At 42.7% G+C, this 17,511-nt stretch overlaps 1 protein-coding gene across 2 annotated transcripts in view; it reads right to left on the bottom strand.

The window, feature by feature from the left end:
• Positions 1-17,511, bottom strand: part of LOC121290622 (C2 domain-containing protein 2) — a 63,656-nt gene that overhangs the window by 31,334 nt on the left and 14,811 nt on the right. The window contains exon 2 of one of the 2 annotated variants that reach the window (XM_041211300.1): positions 8,619-8,729. In XM_041211300.1, the coding sequence (XP_041067234.1) occupies positions 8,619-8,729 (111 nt within the window). The remainder of the gene's footprint in view (positions 1-8,618; positions 8,730-17,511) is intronic. The other variant, XM_041211301.1, reaches the window with a different exon arrangement.

Here is a 17,511-nt window from a genome sequence, read left to right as displayed (position 1 = left end):
TGCATGATTTTCTTCTCCTTAGTTGACCTAGACCTTGGAGTACAGGGCATAATTTCAAACTTTTGGATGATACGAAAGTCAGAAGCATTGTGAACTGTGAGCAGGATAGTGCAGAACTTCAAAAGGACATGGACAAGTTGGTAGAACGGACAGACAAGTGGCAGATGAAATTCAATACAGAGAAGTGTGAAGTAATTCATATTGGTAGGAAGAACTCAAAAAGACAAGGTAAAGGGTACAACTCTAAAGGGGGAGCAGGGGTAGAGGGGATACATATGCGCAGAAGTCATTGAAGGTTGCAGGACAGGTTGAGCACCCGGTTAGTAAAGCATACAATATCCTATGTTTTATTAATAGGGGCATAGTGTACAAGAGCAAGGAGGTTTTATTGAGCTTGTATAAAAAAAATGGTTCAGCTTCAAGTGGGAGTATTGAGTCCAGTTTTGGGTGCCATACTTGAGGAAAGATGTGAAGGCATTGGAGAGAGAGAGAGAGCAGAAAAGATTCATGAGAATGGGTCCAGGGATGAGGAACTTCAGATATGTGGATAGATTGGAGAAGTTGGGACTGTTTTCCTTTGAGTAGGAAAGGTTGAGAGGAGATTTGACGGACGTATTCAAAATCATGAGGAGTGTGGACAGAGTAGATAAAGAGAAACTGACCCCATTGGTGGAAGGATCAAGAACCAGAGGGTATAGATTTAACATAATTGGCAAAAGTAGCAATGGCGACATGAGGAGAACTTTTTCATGCAGTGAGTGATCAGGATCAGCAACGTGCTGCCAGAGTGTGATGGAGGCAAGTTCAACTGAGGCAGTCAAGAGGGAATTGGATTGTTAACTGAAAAAGAATGTGTGGGGTTACGGGGAGAAGGTGGGGGAATTACACTCAGTGAATTGCTCCTTCAGACAGCCAGCACAAACATGACGGGCTGAATGGCCTCCTCCTGTGCTGTTACAGTTATGAATTCTAGTTTAGGTAAATGTGGAATTTAATTGCAGAGTCTATGGACATGATAATTCAGTATGTAGACGAAGGACCTGAACTTGGAACCCTTTTTGGTCTCTTTTGGTTTACAATATACCAAGTATTTCCTTTATTAACTAAGCCATCATCAACAGACATTTAAAAAAAAACAAACGACTGAGGGTTTGACAAGCATTTGGCCAGAACAACGTTGTATGGAATTTTCTGGTAACTCGACTGCAAATTGTTTTCATCAAGTTGCAGCAATGACAATCAAACATCAACAACTAAAGAGCATCGATTGTCAGTGCACATTCCAAACACGAACCAAACCACCCTGGCAGAAATTCAAGGCTTCATTCTAATCCAGGGATAATCAGATGGTGTTGACAGGACTCACTAGTTCGTCCTCTCATTCACAATGCTACTGAAAACTTTTGACTAGATTGCAGCTTTAGGAAGCAACCAGGCATGCCTATGTAAAATATATGTAAAAATATCAATACAGTGGCAATATTTTCACAGAAAGTAAATGATTTAGTCTCCTCTAATAATTTGATGGCAAAATGAACTTCACCTATCTTTCTGCAACACTAGGAAGTCCAAGTTTGCTTAACCAGGGGAAAATGTGGGGTGTTACAATCGGCGTTTGAGCTAGAGAAAGGTTGGAGAGGCTGGAGTGGGGGGGAAGGGTGGTGGTGGAGAAAAGAGAGCGAGCACCAGAGAGCACAAGAGAGAGAGTGACACAGAGAGTGTGCGAGACATGGAAAATGAGACGGTTAAGATCCTTACTCCTGATCATCCCACGATATCTTCTAAAAAGGATCCTTGTGCGGACACTGACAAGATCTTGCAAAACACACCTTTAATGCCTATGCTATTGGCTGTATTGTTGCAGGAAAACAAATGATCCATGGTCAGGCATCTCCTCAGGAGGTGAAGGTGATGAGAAAAGCTGCACTAATACAAGACTGTGGTTCTCCAATAGTCACAGTCCCTTCCAATTTAACTTTATAAATTTTGTATTGTTTTATAATTCACACAAAAGCAACCAGTCTTTTTCACTTATGTCATCATTACTCATTTATACTTCAAATACGCCTAATGAAATACCACGTTGCAGAGATAAATTTAGAATGGAGCATGCATGGTGGGAAGTAGCGTAACAAACCAAATAACACCAGCTGAAAGGTTTAAATTGGAATGAAGTCAACAAAAAGGTGTTTTACTCTAGGGCCACATATCACAGAAGATTGTTACATGTTCTGTTGTACCAAATTGCTGTATTGTGACATGGTCACATGACAGGTATTTTAGTGAAAGGGTTGCAAATATTTCATTAATTTTTCTCTTCCGTCTCATCAGTCTAAATCTTCAGAATTGTTAAATGGAAGCATTTGCAATGAATACAGAAACCTGGGACGAACGTAATATGTCCTAGTGAGTCACGTTGTGAAGGGTTGTGGAATATAGGAACAGAAGTAAGTCATTAAGCCACTCAAGCCTATTCCACCATTCAACTGGGCCATGGCTGATCTGTATCTCAACCTAGATTTACCCAAGTTAATTCCAAAAGCCTTAATACTCTTATCCAACAAAATTTTATTTGTTTTGAAAGTTCTATCTGTCCCAGCATCTAGTTTTTTTTTTGGGGGGGGAGGGCGGTGGTGCAGAAAAGAGAGCTCCAGATTTCTTCTAACTTGTGTGTGAAAACGTGCTTCTTGCTTTCACTCCAAATGACCTGGCTTTAATTATAAGATTGCGCCTCCTTCTTCTTGATTACTCCAAAGCCAATCACATCAAATCCTTTTTAGTTTTAAACACCTCGATCATATCACCCCACAATCTTCTATACCTAAGGGTATGCAAGCCAAGTTTAGTTAACCTGTTGTTATGAACAATTTATAAATTTTAAGTTGAATGTATTGAAGGTAAAATGCTTTCTGCAAGGCTCCTGACTAAAAAGGTCAAGGCTTTTGGGTTTGCTTGTATACGACATGAAGCAGAAGGCCTTTCAGCCTCTCGAGCCTGCTCTGCCATTTAGTGTGTTCATGGCTGATCTGATAGTAACCTGAAATCTGCATCCCACCCATCTCCTGATAACCTATCACCCCCTTACTTACCAATAATCTATGCGCCTCCATATGAAGATATATACGCATTTTAATGAGGTTTTACAACCCCTGAAGTTAAAGAGGTGGGTTATAAGGGGTTAAAAGTTTAGTGATTCTGGGAGAAAAAAAACAAAGTAGGAAAACTATACTGTTGCCTAGTGACAGTGGTCAGGTGATACAGAATAAAGACAAAAAAGAGTTCAGTATGTGTCAGACAGAGAAGACAGGAATTTTAAGCTCACTGCTAAGAACTACAAGGCTAATTGGGGACAGTAGTTAACTGAATAGTCAATAAAGTGATCAGTTTAGCAGAACTGCTACTGGAAGACTGAGTTTAGTGAACTCATCTTTGCTCTGCAGATGAAGAAACAGTGAGTTAAGGATGTGGTTTTTGGGTGTCTTGGAGAGAGATATAAGTTAGTTGAGAAGCATCAAGTAAACGCTCAAGAATTCAGTGAAAGAAAACCATTTCCAACTGTGCCAGTCCCAAGCGAGAAGTCTGTGTCAAGCTGGTGGTAACTCTTCATTGGTTTGTGTGTCTGTAAAGATATCGTTAGGTAAAGGAATGGTGTGAATTTGAAGTGTGTCGTCTTGTGTTTGTATTGCAATCTTTTTGTCTGGTGGAATATAGTGCAATGTTCTTGTTTAATAACTATTTTATTTTTGTGTTAAAAGTTCATCAGCAAACTCCTTGAATTTGTTCAATAACTTTCTTCCATGGTTTCTAAAAAGAAAAAGTTAGGCTCTGTCAGGCCAGGTTTCACTCTGGGATCTGATTGGTCCAGGATTGTAGCACCATTCTCACAAAGTAACCCTCTAAACCTCAATGAAAAGGTAAATAGTTATACACAGTTTCCATTGGTTGGCAATAGAGCAACGACATAAACAAAAAGAGTAGTTAGAATGTGAAACTCTTAGTCAAAAAATGTCCAAGCAGCGTGCAATAATTTTCTGGGAACTTGATAGTTGCTTGAAATAAGGTGAAAAGGACATGGGGAGGATTAGGCTAGGAGTCTCATGTGGATAAAATAACAGGCAGACGTGGACAGATACAGTATCCCGTTTCTCTGTTGCAACTTTCTACAATGAATTCTGTGGGAAATCAATGTAATTAATCACTATTAACGTTCAGAAAAAAATCTGTACAGCTTAAATAATTGTGAGCAGCAGAGGGTAATATTGGGGTCGAGATTGTTTAGAAGATAATCATTGACTGGGTTAAAACATTAGAGTTTCATAATTGAGAAAATGCTTTCAGAAATAACTAAAAACATGAACCATAACACAAAGCTATGGCAATCCAGTAATGCAAAAAAATGTGGAACATAATTACTGTTTATACAAGTCACCAAGATATTCAATGATAAAGTGGAAGCATATGTGCCCAATCATAAACCAATTAGTGGAGGCAATGGCTCAGTGGTATTGTTGCTGGACTCGTAACCCAGAAACCCAGAGTAATGCTCTGGGGACCCAGGTTCAAATCCCACCATGGCAGATGAATTTAATTAAAAATTTGTTGTAAATTGTTGCTCCCTTTAGGGAAGGAAATCTGTTGTCCTTAACTGGTCTGTCCAATCACAGCAATTGGTTGACTCTTAAATGCCCTCTGAGCATTTTTAACTGAGTTTCACATTCTAACTACTCTTTTTGTTTATGTCGTTGTTCTATTGCCAACCAATGGAAACTATCTATAACTATTTACCTTTTCATTGAGGTTTACAGGGTGACTTTGTGAGAACGGTGTTATGATCCCAGCCGACGTTAATACTGGACACCCACATCCCATGAATGAATAAAAATATTAGAAGTGGTGTAAACTGGAAACAAGCCCAAGGTTGCCACATCTCAAAGCTGAGGATTTTGATCATTTCCCATCTATATGTCTCTCCACAAATGCTGTCGGGCCTGCGGAGTTTTTCCAGCAGTTTCCGTTTCAGATTTCCAACATCTGCAGTATTTTGCCTTAATTACGACAGTTGATGCATTGGTTTTAATTTTCTGAAATTCCCTATATTCGGTTATATTAGATTGGAAGATAGCAAACGTAACTCCATTATTCAAAAAGGGAGGGAGGCAGAAAGCAGGAAACTACAGGCCAGTTAGCCTAACATCTGTCATAGGGAAAATGTTAGAAGCTATTCTTAAAGAAGTGATAGCAGGGCACTTGGATAAGTTCAAGGTAATGAGACAGAGTCAACATGATTTTGTGAAAGGGAAATAATATTTCACCAACTTATTGGAGTTCTTTGAGGAAGTAACATGAGCTGTACTTATGTTTCCAGAAGACATTTGATAAAGTGCCATATCAAAGGTTATTGCATAAAATAAAAACTTGTGGTATAGAAGGTAACATATTGACATGGATAGAAAATTGGCTGGCTAACAGGAAGCAAGGAGTAGGCATAAATAGGTGTTTTTCAGGTTTGTAAGATGTGACGAATGGTGTGCCACAGGGATCAGTGCTGGGGCCTCAATGGTTTACAATTTATATAAATGACTTGGATGAAGGGATGGATGGGATGGTTGCCAAGTTTACTGATGACACAAAGATAGGTGGGAAAGTAAGTTGTGAAGAGGACAAAAGGAGGTTACAAAAAGATATAGAAAGATTAAGTGAGTGGGCAAAGATGTGGCAAATGGAGAAGAATGTGTGAAAATGCGAAAGTGTCCATTTTGGCAGGAAGAATAAAAAAAGCGGCATTTATCTGAATGGTGAGAAATTGTGGAACTCTGAGATGCAGAAGGATCTGGGTGTCTTCGTGCATGAATTGCAAAAGGCTAGTGTGCAGGTACAGCAGGTAATTAGGAAAGCTGATAGTATGTTATCATTTATTACGAGGGGAATTGAATACAAAAGTAGGGAGGTTATGCTTCAATTATACAGAGCATTAGTGAGACCACATCTGGAGTATAGTGTACAGTATTGGTTACCTTATTTAAGGAAGGGTGTAAATGCATTGGAAGTAGTTCAGAGGTTAACGAAACTAACACCTAGAATGGGTGGGTTGTCTTATGAGGAAACGTTGGACAGGCTAAGCTTGTATTCGCTGGAGTTTAGAAAAATAAGAGGCGACTTGACTGAAACATATAAGATCTTGAGGGCTTGACAGGGTGGACCCGAAGAGGATGCTTCCTCTTGTGGGAGAATCTAGGACTAGGGGTCACTGTTTAAAAATAAGGGGTTGCCCATTTAAAACAGAGATGAGGCAAAACTTTCTCTCTGAGGGTCGTGAGTCTTTGAAACTCTTTTCCGGAAAAGCAGAGTCTTTGAATATTTTTAAGGCAGAAGTGGATAGATTCTTGGTAAGGAAAGGCGTGATAGGTAATCGGGAGTAGGCGGGATGCAGATTTGAGGTTGCTATCAGATCAGCCATGATCTTATTGAATGGCGGAGCAGACACAAGGGGCCAGATGTCTACTCCTGCTCCTTGTTCGTAAATTCTAACTTATTTTACTGCAATTCAAATTAATAGGGAATGATCACATCTGGTTATGTCAAAGCTCAGCTTGTGAGTCTCCTCAACTATGTGAGCTTCAAGATTGGCCACTTGTTTGAAACATATTTACTTGTGCCAGAGGACTGGAGAACAGCTAATGTGGTTCCGCTATTTAAGAAAGGTTGCAGAGATAAGCCCGGGAACTACAGATCAGTGAGTCTCACGTCAGTGGTAGGGAAACTATTGGAAAAAATTCTGAAGGAGAGAATCTATCTCCACTTGGAGAGGGAAGGTTTGATCAGGAATAGTCAGCATGGCTTTATCAGAGGGAGGTCATGCCTAACAAATTTGATTGAATTTTTTGAGGAGGTGACCAGGTGTGTAGATGAGGGTAGTGCAGTTGATGTAGTTTCTACGGATTTCACAAAGCCTTTGACAAGGTCCCACATGGGAGACTTATAAAGGCGGCAAATGCGCATGGGATACAAGGTAATTTGATAAGGTGGATTCAAAATTGGCTTAGTTGTAGGAGGCAGAAGGTGATGACAAAAGGATGCTTTAGTGACTGGAAGCCCGTGTCCAGTGGCATACCACAGGAATCTGTGCTCGGTCCCCTATTATTTATCATTTATATAAACAACATAGATAACTATGTTGGGGGTAGGATTAGTAAGTTTGCCGATGACACAAAGATTGGCCGGGTGGTTAACAGTGAGGTTGAGTGTCTTGGGCTACAGGAAGATATAGATGGGATGGTCAAATGGACAGATAAGTGGCAGATGGAATTTAACCCTGAAAAGTGAGAGTGATTCACTTTGGAAGGTGTAATTTGTCAAGCAAGTATTCAATGAACGGCATGACACGAGGAAGTTCTGAGGAACAAAGGGACCTTGGCACGTGTGTCCATAGACCTCTGAAGGTGGAGGGGCATGTTAGTGGGGTGGTGAAAAAGGCATATGGGACACTTGCCTTTACCAATTGAGGCATAGATTACAAAAGTAGGGAGGTCATGTTGGAGTTGTATAGAACCTTGGTGAGGCCACAGCTGGAGTACTGTGTGCAGTTCTGGTCGTCACATTATAGGAAGGATGTGATTGCACTGGAGCGGGTGCAGAGGAGATTCACCAGGATGTTGCCTGGGATGAAACATTTAAGTTATGAAGAGAGGTTGGATAGACTTAGGTTGTTTTCGTTGGAGCAGAGAAGACTGAGGGGCGACCTGATCGAGGTGTACAAGATTATGAGAGGCATGGACAGAGTGGATAGTGAGCAGCTGTTCCCCTTAGTTGAAGGGTCAGTCACAAGGGGACATAAGTTCAAGGTGAGGGGCAGGAGGTTTAGGGGGGATGTGAGGAAAAACTTTTTTACCCAGAGGGTGGTGACAGTCTGGAATGCGCTGCCTGGGAGGGTGGTGGAGGCGGGTTGCCTCACATCCTTTAAAAAGTTCCTGGATGAGCACTTGGCACGTCATAACATTCAAGGCTATGGGCCAAGTGCTGGTAAATGGGATTTAGGTAGGTAGGTCAGGTGTTTCTCACGTGTCGATGCAGACTCGATGGGCCGAAGGGCCTCTTCTGCACCGTGAGATTCTGTGATTCAGAAATTTGCTTCCATTAAAGGCAGGAACCCTCACTAACACAAACTTTGCCATATTCAAAGATAATAGGCACTAAGTTTGAAACTTTGCTCAATTCAAGATGTTTCACAAGCAATATCCTACAGCTCTACTGGACTCTGTCATCAGCAAATGGGCCACATTGTCATACAACGGTTCTAAGGCTGTCAAAGGCAACAGGTAGATAACCCGCTCTCAGATATCAGTCAAAGTCATCTCTTGGCCTGTCACTAGGGGAAGAGTGTGAGAAGGTATCCAAGCTTGCATGTCATGGAGAGGAAATACAAGCTCAATAGTTGGCCAACTTCATGATCAAAATTAGGAAGTCACTGTATAAGCAATTACATTCACAGCTTACCCATTCCCACTCTAGGGCACTTTGTACATTGCGGCAGACAGGAAAAAGCTTTATTCAATTCAAAACACCAAAGGAACTCAAATAAATTTCAACACCAAAACCAAAAAAAGCCTATGAAAACTCACCTGCAATGTACTTACCAAGTGTTGGTCTGATTGGATAACGCTGGTAACATGACTTAGAGCAAGTGGAGATGAATGCTGACCCACTTTATCAACCCTGAGCTGCAGTGAACTCTGCAAAACAAAGTGAATTCCCAATTATTTGACCAAAAAAAATCCAAAGGTAGATTATTATTAACCTGCAACACTGGGGTTTGGTATTGTTGTTAGGCTTTTAAAAAAAATATTTGTACCTGTATGCTTTGATGGAGAAGAAACTGCACTGAACAAATATTTAATGTTGTGTGATGTGTTTTCACATGATCAATGACAGATTTGTAATTACTCGTACCATACTCCAGATGATGTATAGCTCATGCTACTCTCTTCAGACACATTCCAAGTTTGGCAATATGAGAATCAAACAAGAAAGAGGAAGATAAATACATCAGAGAGCAGTTTCTTTGCAAGTTCACACAAATGCACTTAAGCAAACCCTGGGAAACATCTGCAGCAAAAACACCATGACTGAACTCGCAGAAGAGGTTCAATCCTACCTAGTATCCAACTATAGACCTTGAGTGAATGTCCACAGATCCCTGAAGGTAGCAGGACAGGTTGATAATATGGTTAAGAAGGTATACGGAATCATTTCCTTTATTAGCTGAGGCACAGAATATAATAGTAGGGAGGTTATGCTGAAACCATATAAAACACTAGTTAGGCCACATCTTGAGTACTGTGTGCAGTTCTGGTCACCTCCTTGCAGAAAGGATGTAACTGCACTAGAGAGGGTACAGAGGAGATTTACCATGTGTTGCCAGGACTGAAGAATTGCAGCTATGAGGAAGGATTGGATGTGCTGGGGCTGTCCTCCTTGGAACAGAGGAGGGTGAGGGGAGATTTGATTGAGGTGTATAAAATTGTGGAGGGCCTGGATAGTGTGGATGGGAAGGGCCTATCTACTTCAGCAGAGAGGTCAGGGATTAGGGGGCATAGAGTTAAAGTGATTAGCAGAAGGGTTAGAAGGTGGGGATGAGGAAAAATATTTTCACCCAGAGGGTTGTGGGGGTCTGGATCTCACTGTCTGAAAGGATAGTGGAGGCAGAAACCCTCAACTCATTTAAATAGCTGTCTGGATATGCACCTCAAATGCTGAAATCTGCAGGGCTACGGTCCAAACGCTGGAGAGTGGAATTCGGCTGGGTGGCTCGTTTTTCAGCTGGCGCAGGCAAGATGGACCAAGTGGCGGCCTCCTGAGCTGTAAACTTTCTATGATTCTATATTACAAGCTACATGTGAAATTCGGCCCTGTGGTCAACTGCAAGATCTTTATGAACTTTAACTCAGCCTGTTTGGACACAGATTATTTGGCTGGTATGATGATTCCGCCACCCCGTCCCCACTCCCAGCTTAATTCTTGAGTAGACCTGATGGAGACCTCACAGTTAAAATTCAGCTCGGGCTGATTAATGGCAGCGTTCTGTATTTTGGCTACAAAAAGTCCTTGCTTGGGCAGTGCCAATTCGATCCTGGAGGCATGGGCCAAAATTGGTTTATACTTTTATAACCTCACTCCAAAACATCATAGTGTTATGGAATCTTACAACACAGAAGCTGGCCATTTGGCCTACTGTGAAAGAACTAGCTAACCAGCCCCCACCACCATTCTTTCCCCATCACAGTATGGCTAGTTGAGGAAATAAAAAAGATGTCACACAGGGATTACTTTGCTAAAGTTAGAGTAGTAGGAGTTTACTCTGCATCTAGCCATGCTATACCTGATACAGACACTTGGTACTTGAACCAAGAAGTGCACACACAAAGGTGTAGTGGAAAAACAATGCAAACTAACTATATAATTAAACAGATTCCCCACCTGTCATAAATCTTATCCTGAAGGTGTATTATTGACTTCTGATTGTAACTCTTGAGTACAAACATGTTTCCATCTGTTCCTATTCAGATGAAGTTACATTGTTTCATAGTTTGCCATTGTGAGATTTGAACTCTTGATACTCTTTCGAGTACAAACCTGTTTCCATCTGTTTCAGATGAAGTTACATGTTTCACAGTTTGCCATTGTGAGATTTGAACTCTTGATCTTGGGGTTGCAAGCCCAGTACCATAACCACTTAGCTATTTAGGCCAAGCTGGCTGAACTTGTTCTCACACTGAACAATTTCTCCTTCAACTCCTCTCACTTCCTCCAAATAAAAGGTGTGGCTATGGGTACCCGCATGGGCCTCAGCTATGCCTGTCTCTTTATGGGGTATGTGGAACATTCCTTGTTCCAGTCCTACTCCGGCCCCCTTCCACAACTCTTTCTCCGGTACATCGATGATTACTTCGGTGCCGCTTCGTGCTCTCGTAGGGACTTGGATAAATTTATTAATTTTGCTCCACCCCTCCATCATTTTCACGTGGTCCATCTCTGACACTTCCCTTCCCTTCCTTGACCTCGCTGTCTCAATCTCTGGTGATAGACTGTCCACCAATATCCATTACAAGCCTACCGACTCCCACAGCTACCTTGACTACAGCTCCTCACACCCCGCTTCCTGTAAGGACTCCATCCCATTCTCTCAGTTCCTTCGCCTCCGTCGCATCTGTTCCGATGATGCTACCTTCAAAAACAGTTCCTCTGACATGTCCTCCTTCTTCCTTAACCGAGGTTTTCCACCCATGGTCGTTGACAGGGCCCTCAACCGTTTCCGGCCCATCTCCCGCGCATCTGCCCTCACGCCTTCTCCTCCCTCCCAGAAACATGATAGGGTCCCCCTTGTCCTCACTTATCACCCCACCAGCCTCCGCATTCAAAGGATCATCCTTCGCCATTTCCGCCAACTCCAGCATGATGCCACTACCAAACACATCTTCCCTTCACCCCCACTGTCGGCATTCCACAGGGATCGTTTCCTCCGGGACACCCTGGTCCACTCCTCCATCACCCCCTACTCCCCAACCCCCACCTATGGCAGCACCCCATGCCCATGCAAAAGATGTAACACCTGCCCGTTCACTTCCTCTCTCCTCACCGTCCAAGGGCCCAAACACTCCTTTCAAGTGAAGCAACATTTCACTTGCATTTCCCCCAACTTAGTCTACTGCATCTGTTGCTCCCAATGCGGTCTCCTCTACATTGGAGAGACCAAACGTAAACTGGGCGACCGCTTTGCAGAACACCTGCGGTCTGTCCACAAGAATGACCCAAACCTCCCTGTCGCTTGCCATTTTAACACTCCACCCTGCTCTCTTGCCCACATGTCTATCCTTGGCTTGCTGCATTGCTCCAGTGAAGCCCAACGCAAACTGGAGGAACAACACCTCATCTTCCGACTAGGCACTTTACAGCCTTCCAGACTGAATATTGAATTCAACAACTTTAGGTCTTGACCTCCCTCCTCCATCCCCACACCCCCCCCACTCTGTTTCTTCCCCCTTCCTTTTGTTTTTTCCAATAAATTATATAGATTTTTCTTTTTCCCTATTTCCATTATTTTAAAATATTTTAAAATCTTCTATGCTCCCCCCACCCCCACTAGAGCTATACCTTGAGTGCCCTACCATTCATTCTTAATTAGCACAATCGTTTAGATAATATCACCAACTTCGACACCTATGTGTTCTTTTGTTCTGCCGTCTGTGACATCTTTTGATGATCTGCTTCTATCACTGCTTTTGCCTACAACCACACCACCCCCCTCCACTTCTCTCCCCCAACCCAACCCCAACCCCAAAGTAGTTTTCTTTTCTGGATTTCCAGAAACAAGTTCTAAAAGACTGATCTCAAAAGTTATCACCACTATACCAACAGGACATCAGCAACTCCCAAGAGCAAGTTTTTCAGGAATCAGCCTGAGAAACCAACACCATATTCTAATAGATAATAGGATGATAGAATGGTTACAGCACAGGAGGTGGCCACTGAGCCCACAATGTCCATGTTGGCTCACTGCAAGAGCAACTCACCTAGTCCCACTCCCGTCACCCTGTAAATTCTCCCTCTTCAGATATTTATCCAATTCCCTTTTGAAAGCAAAGATTGAATCTGCACACTCTCAGGCAGTGCATTCTAAATCACAATCACTCGCTGAATTAAAAAAACGCTTTTTCTGAAGTTGCTGTTTTTGCCAATCACCTTAAATCTATGTCCTCTGGTTCTTGACCATTCCACCAATGGGAACAGTTTCTCCCTACCTGGTTTGTCTAGACCCTTCATGATCTTGAACACCTTTATTGAATCTCCTCTCAATCTTTTCTCCAAGGAGAACAGCCCCAGCTTCTCCAATCTATCCACATAAGTGGTGTCTCTCATCCCTGGAACCATTCTCGTAAATCTTTTCCGCACCTTCTGTCAAGCCTTCATATCCTTCTTTAAGTGTGGTGGCCAGAATTGGACATCATATTGCAGTTGTGGCTGAACCAGTACTTTATAAAGATTCATCATAACTTAAGTTTTATACTCTATGCCTCAATTTCTAAAACCCAGGATGTCTTAACTGCTTTTTCAAACTGCCCTACCTCCCCCAAATATTTGTGCACATTGTTAAGATCCCTGTAAAAATGATAATTTACAGAAAGATATTTGATATTCCAGTGACTGACTGGAAGGATCACATGATTTCAGATTTTAAGACTTTTACTGTAATAAAAGCAACATGGTCTAAACACTATTCGGTAGGCAACTTATATTCTAAAATACAGAAATGTTTCCCCAATTCAACTTTTAAAACAGCCAAAAATCCCCCTCCACTTTAATCTGTCCCTTAAGTGGACAGTTCATTCTCCAGGAATCAGTCCAAAGCTATCCTCAGCTCCCCAAGGTTTGCTTTGTCCTTTTCCATTTGGTAACTCCTAATGTCCAAACTGACTATCACAGTGAGGGTTACCCTAAAGATTGCTTCCTTCTAGCCAATGCTAGACGAATCTTCCAGCCTTGTTTAGATCATCACAAACTCATTCTCTTCAATCCAAGTAGCAGGTCCCACTCGCAGTACGCATGGTGAGCAATAGAGACTTGCTACCTCTACCTCTCTATGCTCTCTCTCTCTCTCAAAGCTTCTTGCAGACTGGTTGTATTTGTGAGATTAAGTGGTGTTTTAGGAGTACCCGCAACCCGATCCTACAATGGCTTCCTATGGACTTTTCTCCTCTCAAAGTCCATCGCCATGGCAATGTGAATCACATGGACCTTCTATCCAGGTAGAAATGCTAATTAATTTGCTGTCCTTTATACGTCAAATTCATTTGATCTGGGAATTAGATAGTTTACAAAACCTGACATTCCTAACACATCCTTGGGAGTTGGAGACTAACAGTCTATCCACTGTCAGCACAGCTGCTCTCGCCATGTTTACCGACGTGAATATCTTCCACCTTCTTCCCAGTAAGACAACCTGGGCCCTTAATCTTTGACAACAAAGCCACTTAGGCTTATTGTCAGTAGAATTCAAAGGTCACATGACCCCCTTCATTCCTCCATTTTACCCTAAATGAAAGCCACAGCCCTAACATATAACAATTGTATTTGTAACAACATATACACCTGGTCCCTCTGCTCTCCCTTAAGGACTGTATCAATTCTCCTTGTTCTTTCTACTAAAATATAGTCAACTGTTTTAAGTCTGTTACATGGATACAGAAGGAGCGCACATTGGTAAAGTTTGAGGACTTTTTGGACAGATAGAGCACTGACAAAAAATTCCCCTCCACTTTACTCCGTCCTTTAAGTGGACAATTCATTCTCCAGGAATCTATTCTCAGCTCCCCAGGGTTTGCTTTGTCCTCTTCCAGTTGGTAACTCCTAATCCTCAAACTGACTAGTATCATAGTGAGGGTCACCCCAGAGTTTTACCCCTTCTAGCCAATGCTAGGCAAATCTTCCAGCATTGTTTAGATCACCACAAACAGAAGTGCAGCATTGGCTCTAGTGTTCCTGTCTTAAATATGGAGATTTGGCTTAATGGTGGCAATTTCTAAGGTGTGTTGTAAAGGACAAATCATCTGGCTAGATCTTTGGCGTTCCTGAGGTGGACATTGGCAATAAATCTGGATGCCTGAATATGTGCCAGAATAATAGCAAGCTAAGAACTGTGGAGAAACAGGGAGATTTAGGGCTCCACATACAGAAATCACTAAAGCAGTCTGGGAAGTGTATCCTGCAGTCAGCATCACGGTGAAACAGTCTGGGAGGAGTGTCCTGCAATCAGTTCTTGTTGAAAGTAATAAGAGTGACATCATGAGACAGTGAGAGCGCGGTGGAGAGATCAGAACCATTGCGAGTGCGGGGAAGCTTCAAAAAAATGGCGTCAGCACAAAGATGAGAACTGATTGGTGGAGAGTGGGTAAGTGTTTTTCTCCAGTTTAAAATAGATTAAGCTAAGGAAAAGGTAAGGGTTCTAGTTTTTATTTCAAGTACGCAACTAATTTAACTTTCTTTTTACCGTATTTAACTTAAAGGAAGGTTTTTATTTCCCCAACTAGAGGCATAGCAAGGCAGCTCAATCCAGTGTTATGTACTGCCTGCAACATGTGGGAAGTCCTAGACGCTCCTTGCGCTCTGACCGACCACGTGTGCAGGAAGTCCCACCAGCTGTAGCTACTTGAGCTCCGAGTTTCGGAGCTTGAGCGGCAGCTGGAGGCACCGAGGCGCATCCGCAAGGCTGAGAGTTTTGTGGATAGCACAGTTTTAGACATGGTCACCCCACAGCAGACAGAGAGGGAATGGGTGACCATCAGTCAGAAGAAAGGTGTCAGGCAGGTAGTCAGGAAATCCCCAGGGTGCATCTCGCTCGAAAACCGTTTTGCTGTGTTGGAAAACGGTGAGAGCGACGGTTCCTCTGGGGAGTGCAACCATGTTCATGGCACTGTGAGTGGCTCAGCTGCATGGGGAGGGAGGAAAAAGAGGGGAAGAGCAATAGTGGTAGGAGACCCAATAGTAAGGGGAACAGGCAGGTGTATCTGCGGCCACAGACGTGACTCCAGGATGGTATGCTGCCTCCCTGGTGCCAGGTTCAAGGATGTCACTGAACGGCTGCAGGGCATTCTAAAGGGGGAGGGCAAACAGACAGAGACTGTGGTACATATTGGTACCAATGACGTAGATAAAAAGAGGGATGAGGTCCTGCAAGCAGAATTTAGGGAACTAGGAAACAGATTAAAAAACAGGACCTCAAAGGTAGTAATCTCTGGATTACTTCTGGTGCCAAGCGCTAGTGAGTATAGAAATAGGAGGTTAATCCAGATGAATGCATGGCTGCAGAGATGGTGCAGGGGGGAAGTGCTTTAGATTATTGGGGCATTGGGATCATTTCGGAAGGGGGGGTGTGTGTGTGTGTGTGTGTGTGTGTGTGTGCGGTAGGACCCGTACAAGATGGATGGGTTGCACCTGAACTAGAATGGCACAATCATCCTTGCGGGGAGGTTTGCTAGTGTTGTTGGGTAGGGTCTAAACTAACTTAGCAGGGCGATGGGATCCTGAGGAGGTTCAGCAGGGGGAAAATGCACAGCCAAAATTAGAAGAGACAGCAAGTGAAGGCATAAAAATTATAGGCCAGTTAAGGCACAAGGGAGTTTGGCAAGGTTGGATGGTATTTATTTTAACGCAAGGAGTCTGATGAATAAGGCAGATGAGTTGAGAGCACAAATTAACACATGGCAATATGATGTCATTGCTGTCAGAGAGACATGGTTAAGAGAGGGGCAGGATTGGCAGCTCAATATTCCAAGATATAGGGTCTTCAGGCGAGACAGGGAAGGGGGTAAAAGAGGAGGGGGTATCGCAATATTGATCAAGGAATCAATTACAGCAATAAGGAGGGAAAGGAGGGATGACATCTTAGAAGGCTCCTCAGATAAAGCCATATGGGTAGAACTGAAAAACAACAAAGGAGCAATCACATTGCTGGGAGTGTACTATAGGTCCCCAACCAAACAGTCAGAGAGAAACAGAATAGCAGATATGTAGGCAAATTTCAGAGAAGTGTAAAAATAATAGGGTTGTAATAGTGGAGGATTTCAACTTCCCCAAGATTAACTGGGTTGGTCATAGTGACAGTTTTAGAGGGAGCAGAATTCTTAAAAAGCATCCAGGGGAGCTTTTTAAGCCAGGACATAGAAGGTCCTACAACAGAGGGGGCAGTCCTGAACTTAATTTTAGGGAATGAAGCCAGGCAAGTGGTAGAGGTATCAGTGGGGGAGCATTTTGCAGATGGTGATCATAACTCTGTTAGATTCAAGATTGTTATGGAAAAAGACAAGGATAGGCCAGAAATCAGAGTTCTAAATTGGGGGAAGGCCGATTTTAATAAGATCAGATATGATTTGGCCAGAATGGACTGAGAGCAGCTACTTTTAGGTAAATCTGCGTCAGAGCAGTGGGACTCATTCAAGAAGGAAATAGGGAGAATACAGGGCCAACATATTCCAGTAAAAACAACGGGTGGGACCAACAAATCCAGGGAACCCTGGATGTCAAGGGATACACAGGATTGGATAAAGAGAAAAAGGGGAGGCTTATGGCAGATATCAAGGGCTCAAAACAGCGGAAGCCCTACAGGAGTATAGAATGTGTAGGGGGGAACTTAAAAAGGAAATTAGGAGAGCAAAAAGGGGGCATGAAAAAACATTGGCAGGTAAAATAAAGGAAAATCTAAAGTTATTTCACAAGTACATTAAGAGTAAGAGGATAACTAGGCCAAGAGTAGGGCCCATTAAGGGCCACAGTGGTAATTTGTGTGTGGAGCCGGAAGACGTAGGTAGGGTTCTAAATGGATACTTTGTGTCGGTGTTCACAAGCGAGAGGGACGACCTCGGTATGGAAATCAGGCAGAAAAACTGTGATATAATTAAAGAAATTAGCATAGAAAGGGAGGAGGTTCGAAGTAGTCTGGCAGGCTTTAAAGTAGATAAATCT

The sequence above is a fragment of the Carcharodon carcharias genome, chromosome 18 (genome assembly GCF_017639515.1).
Source record: "Carcharodon carcharias isolate sCarCar2 chromosome 18, sCarCar2.pri, whole genome shotgun sequence".
NCBI lineage: Eukaryota > Metazoa > Chordata > Chondrichthyes > Lamniformes > Lamnidae > Carcharodon > Carcharodon carcharias.
The sequence above is the reverse complement of the archived record's forward strand: the minus strand, read 5'-3'. Positions and strand labels throughout refer to the sequence as shown.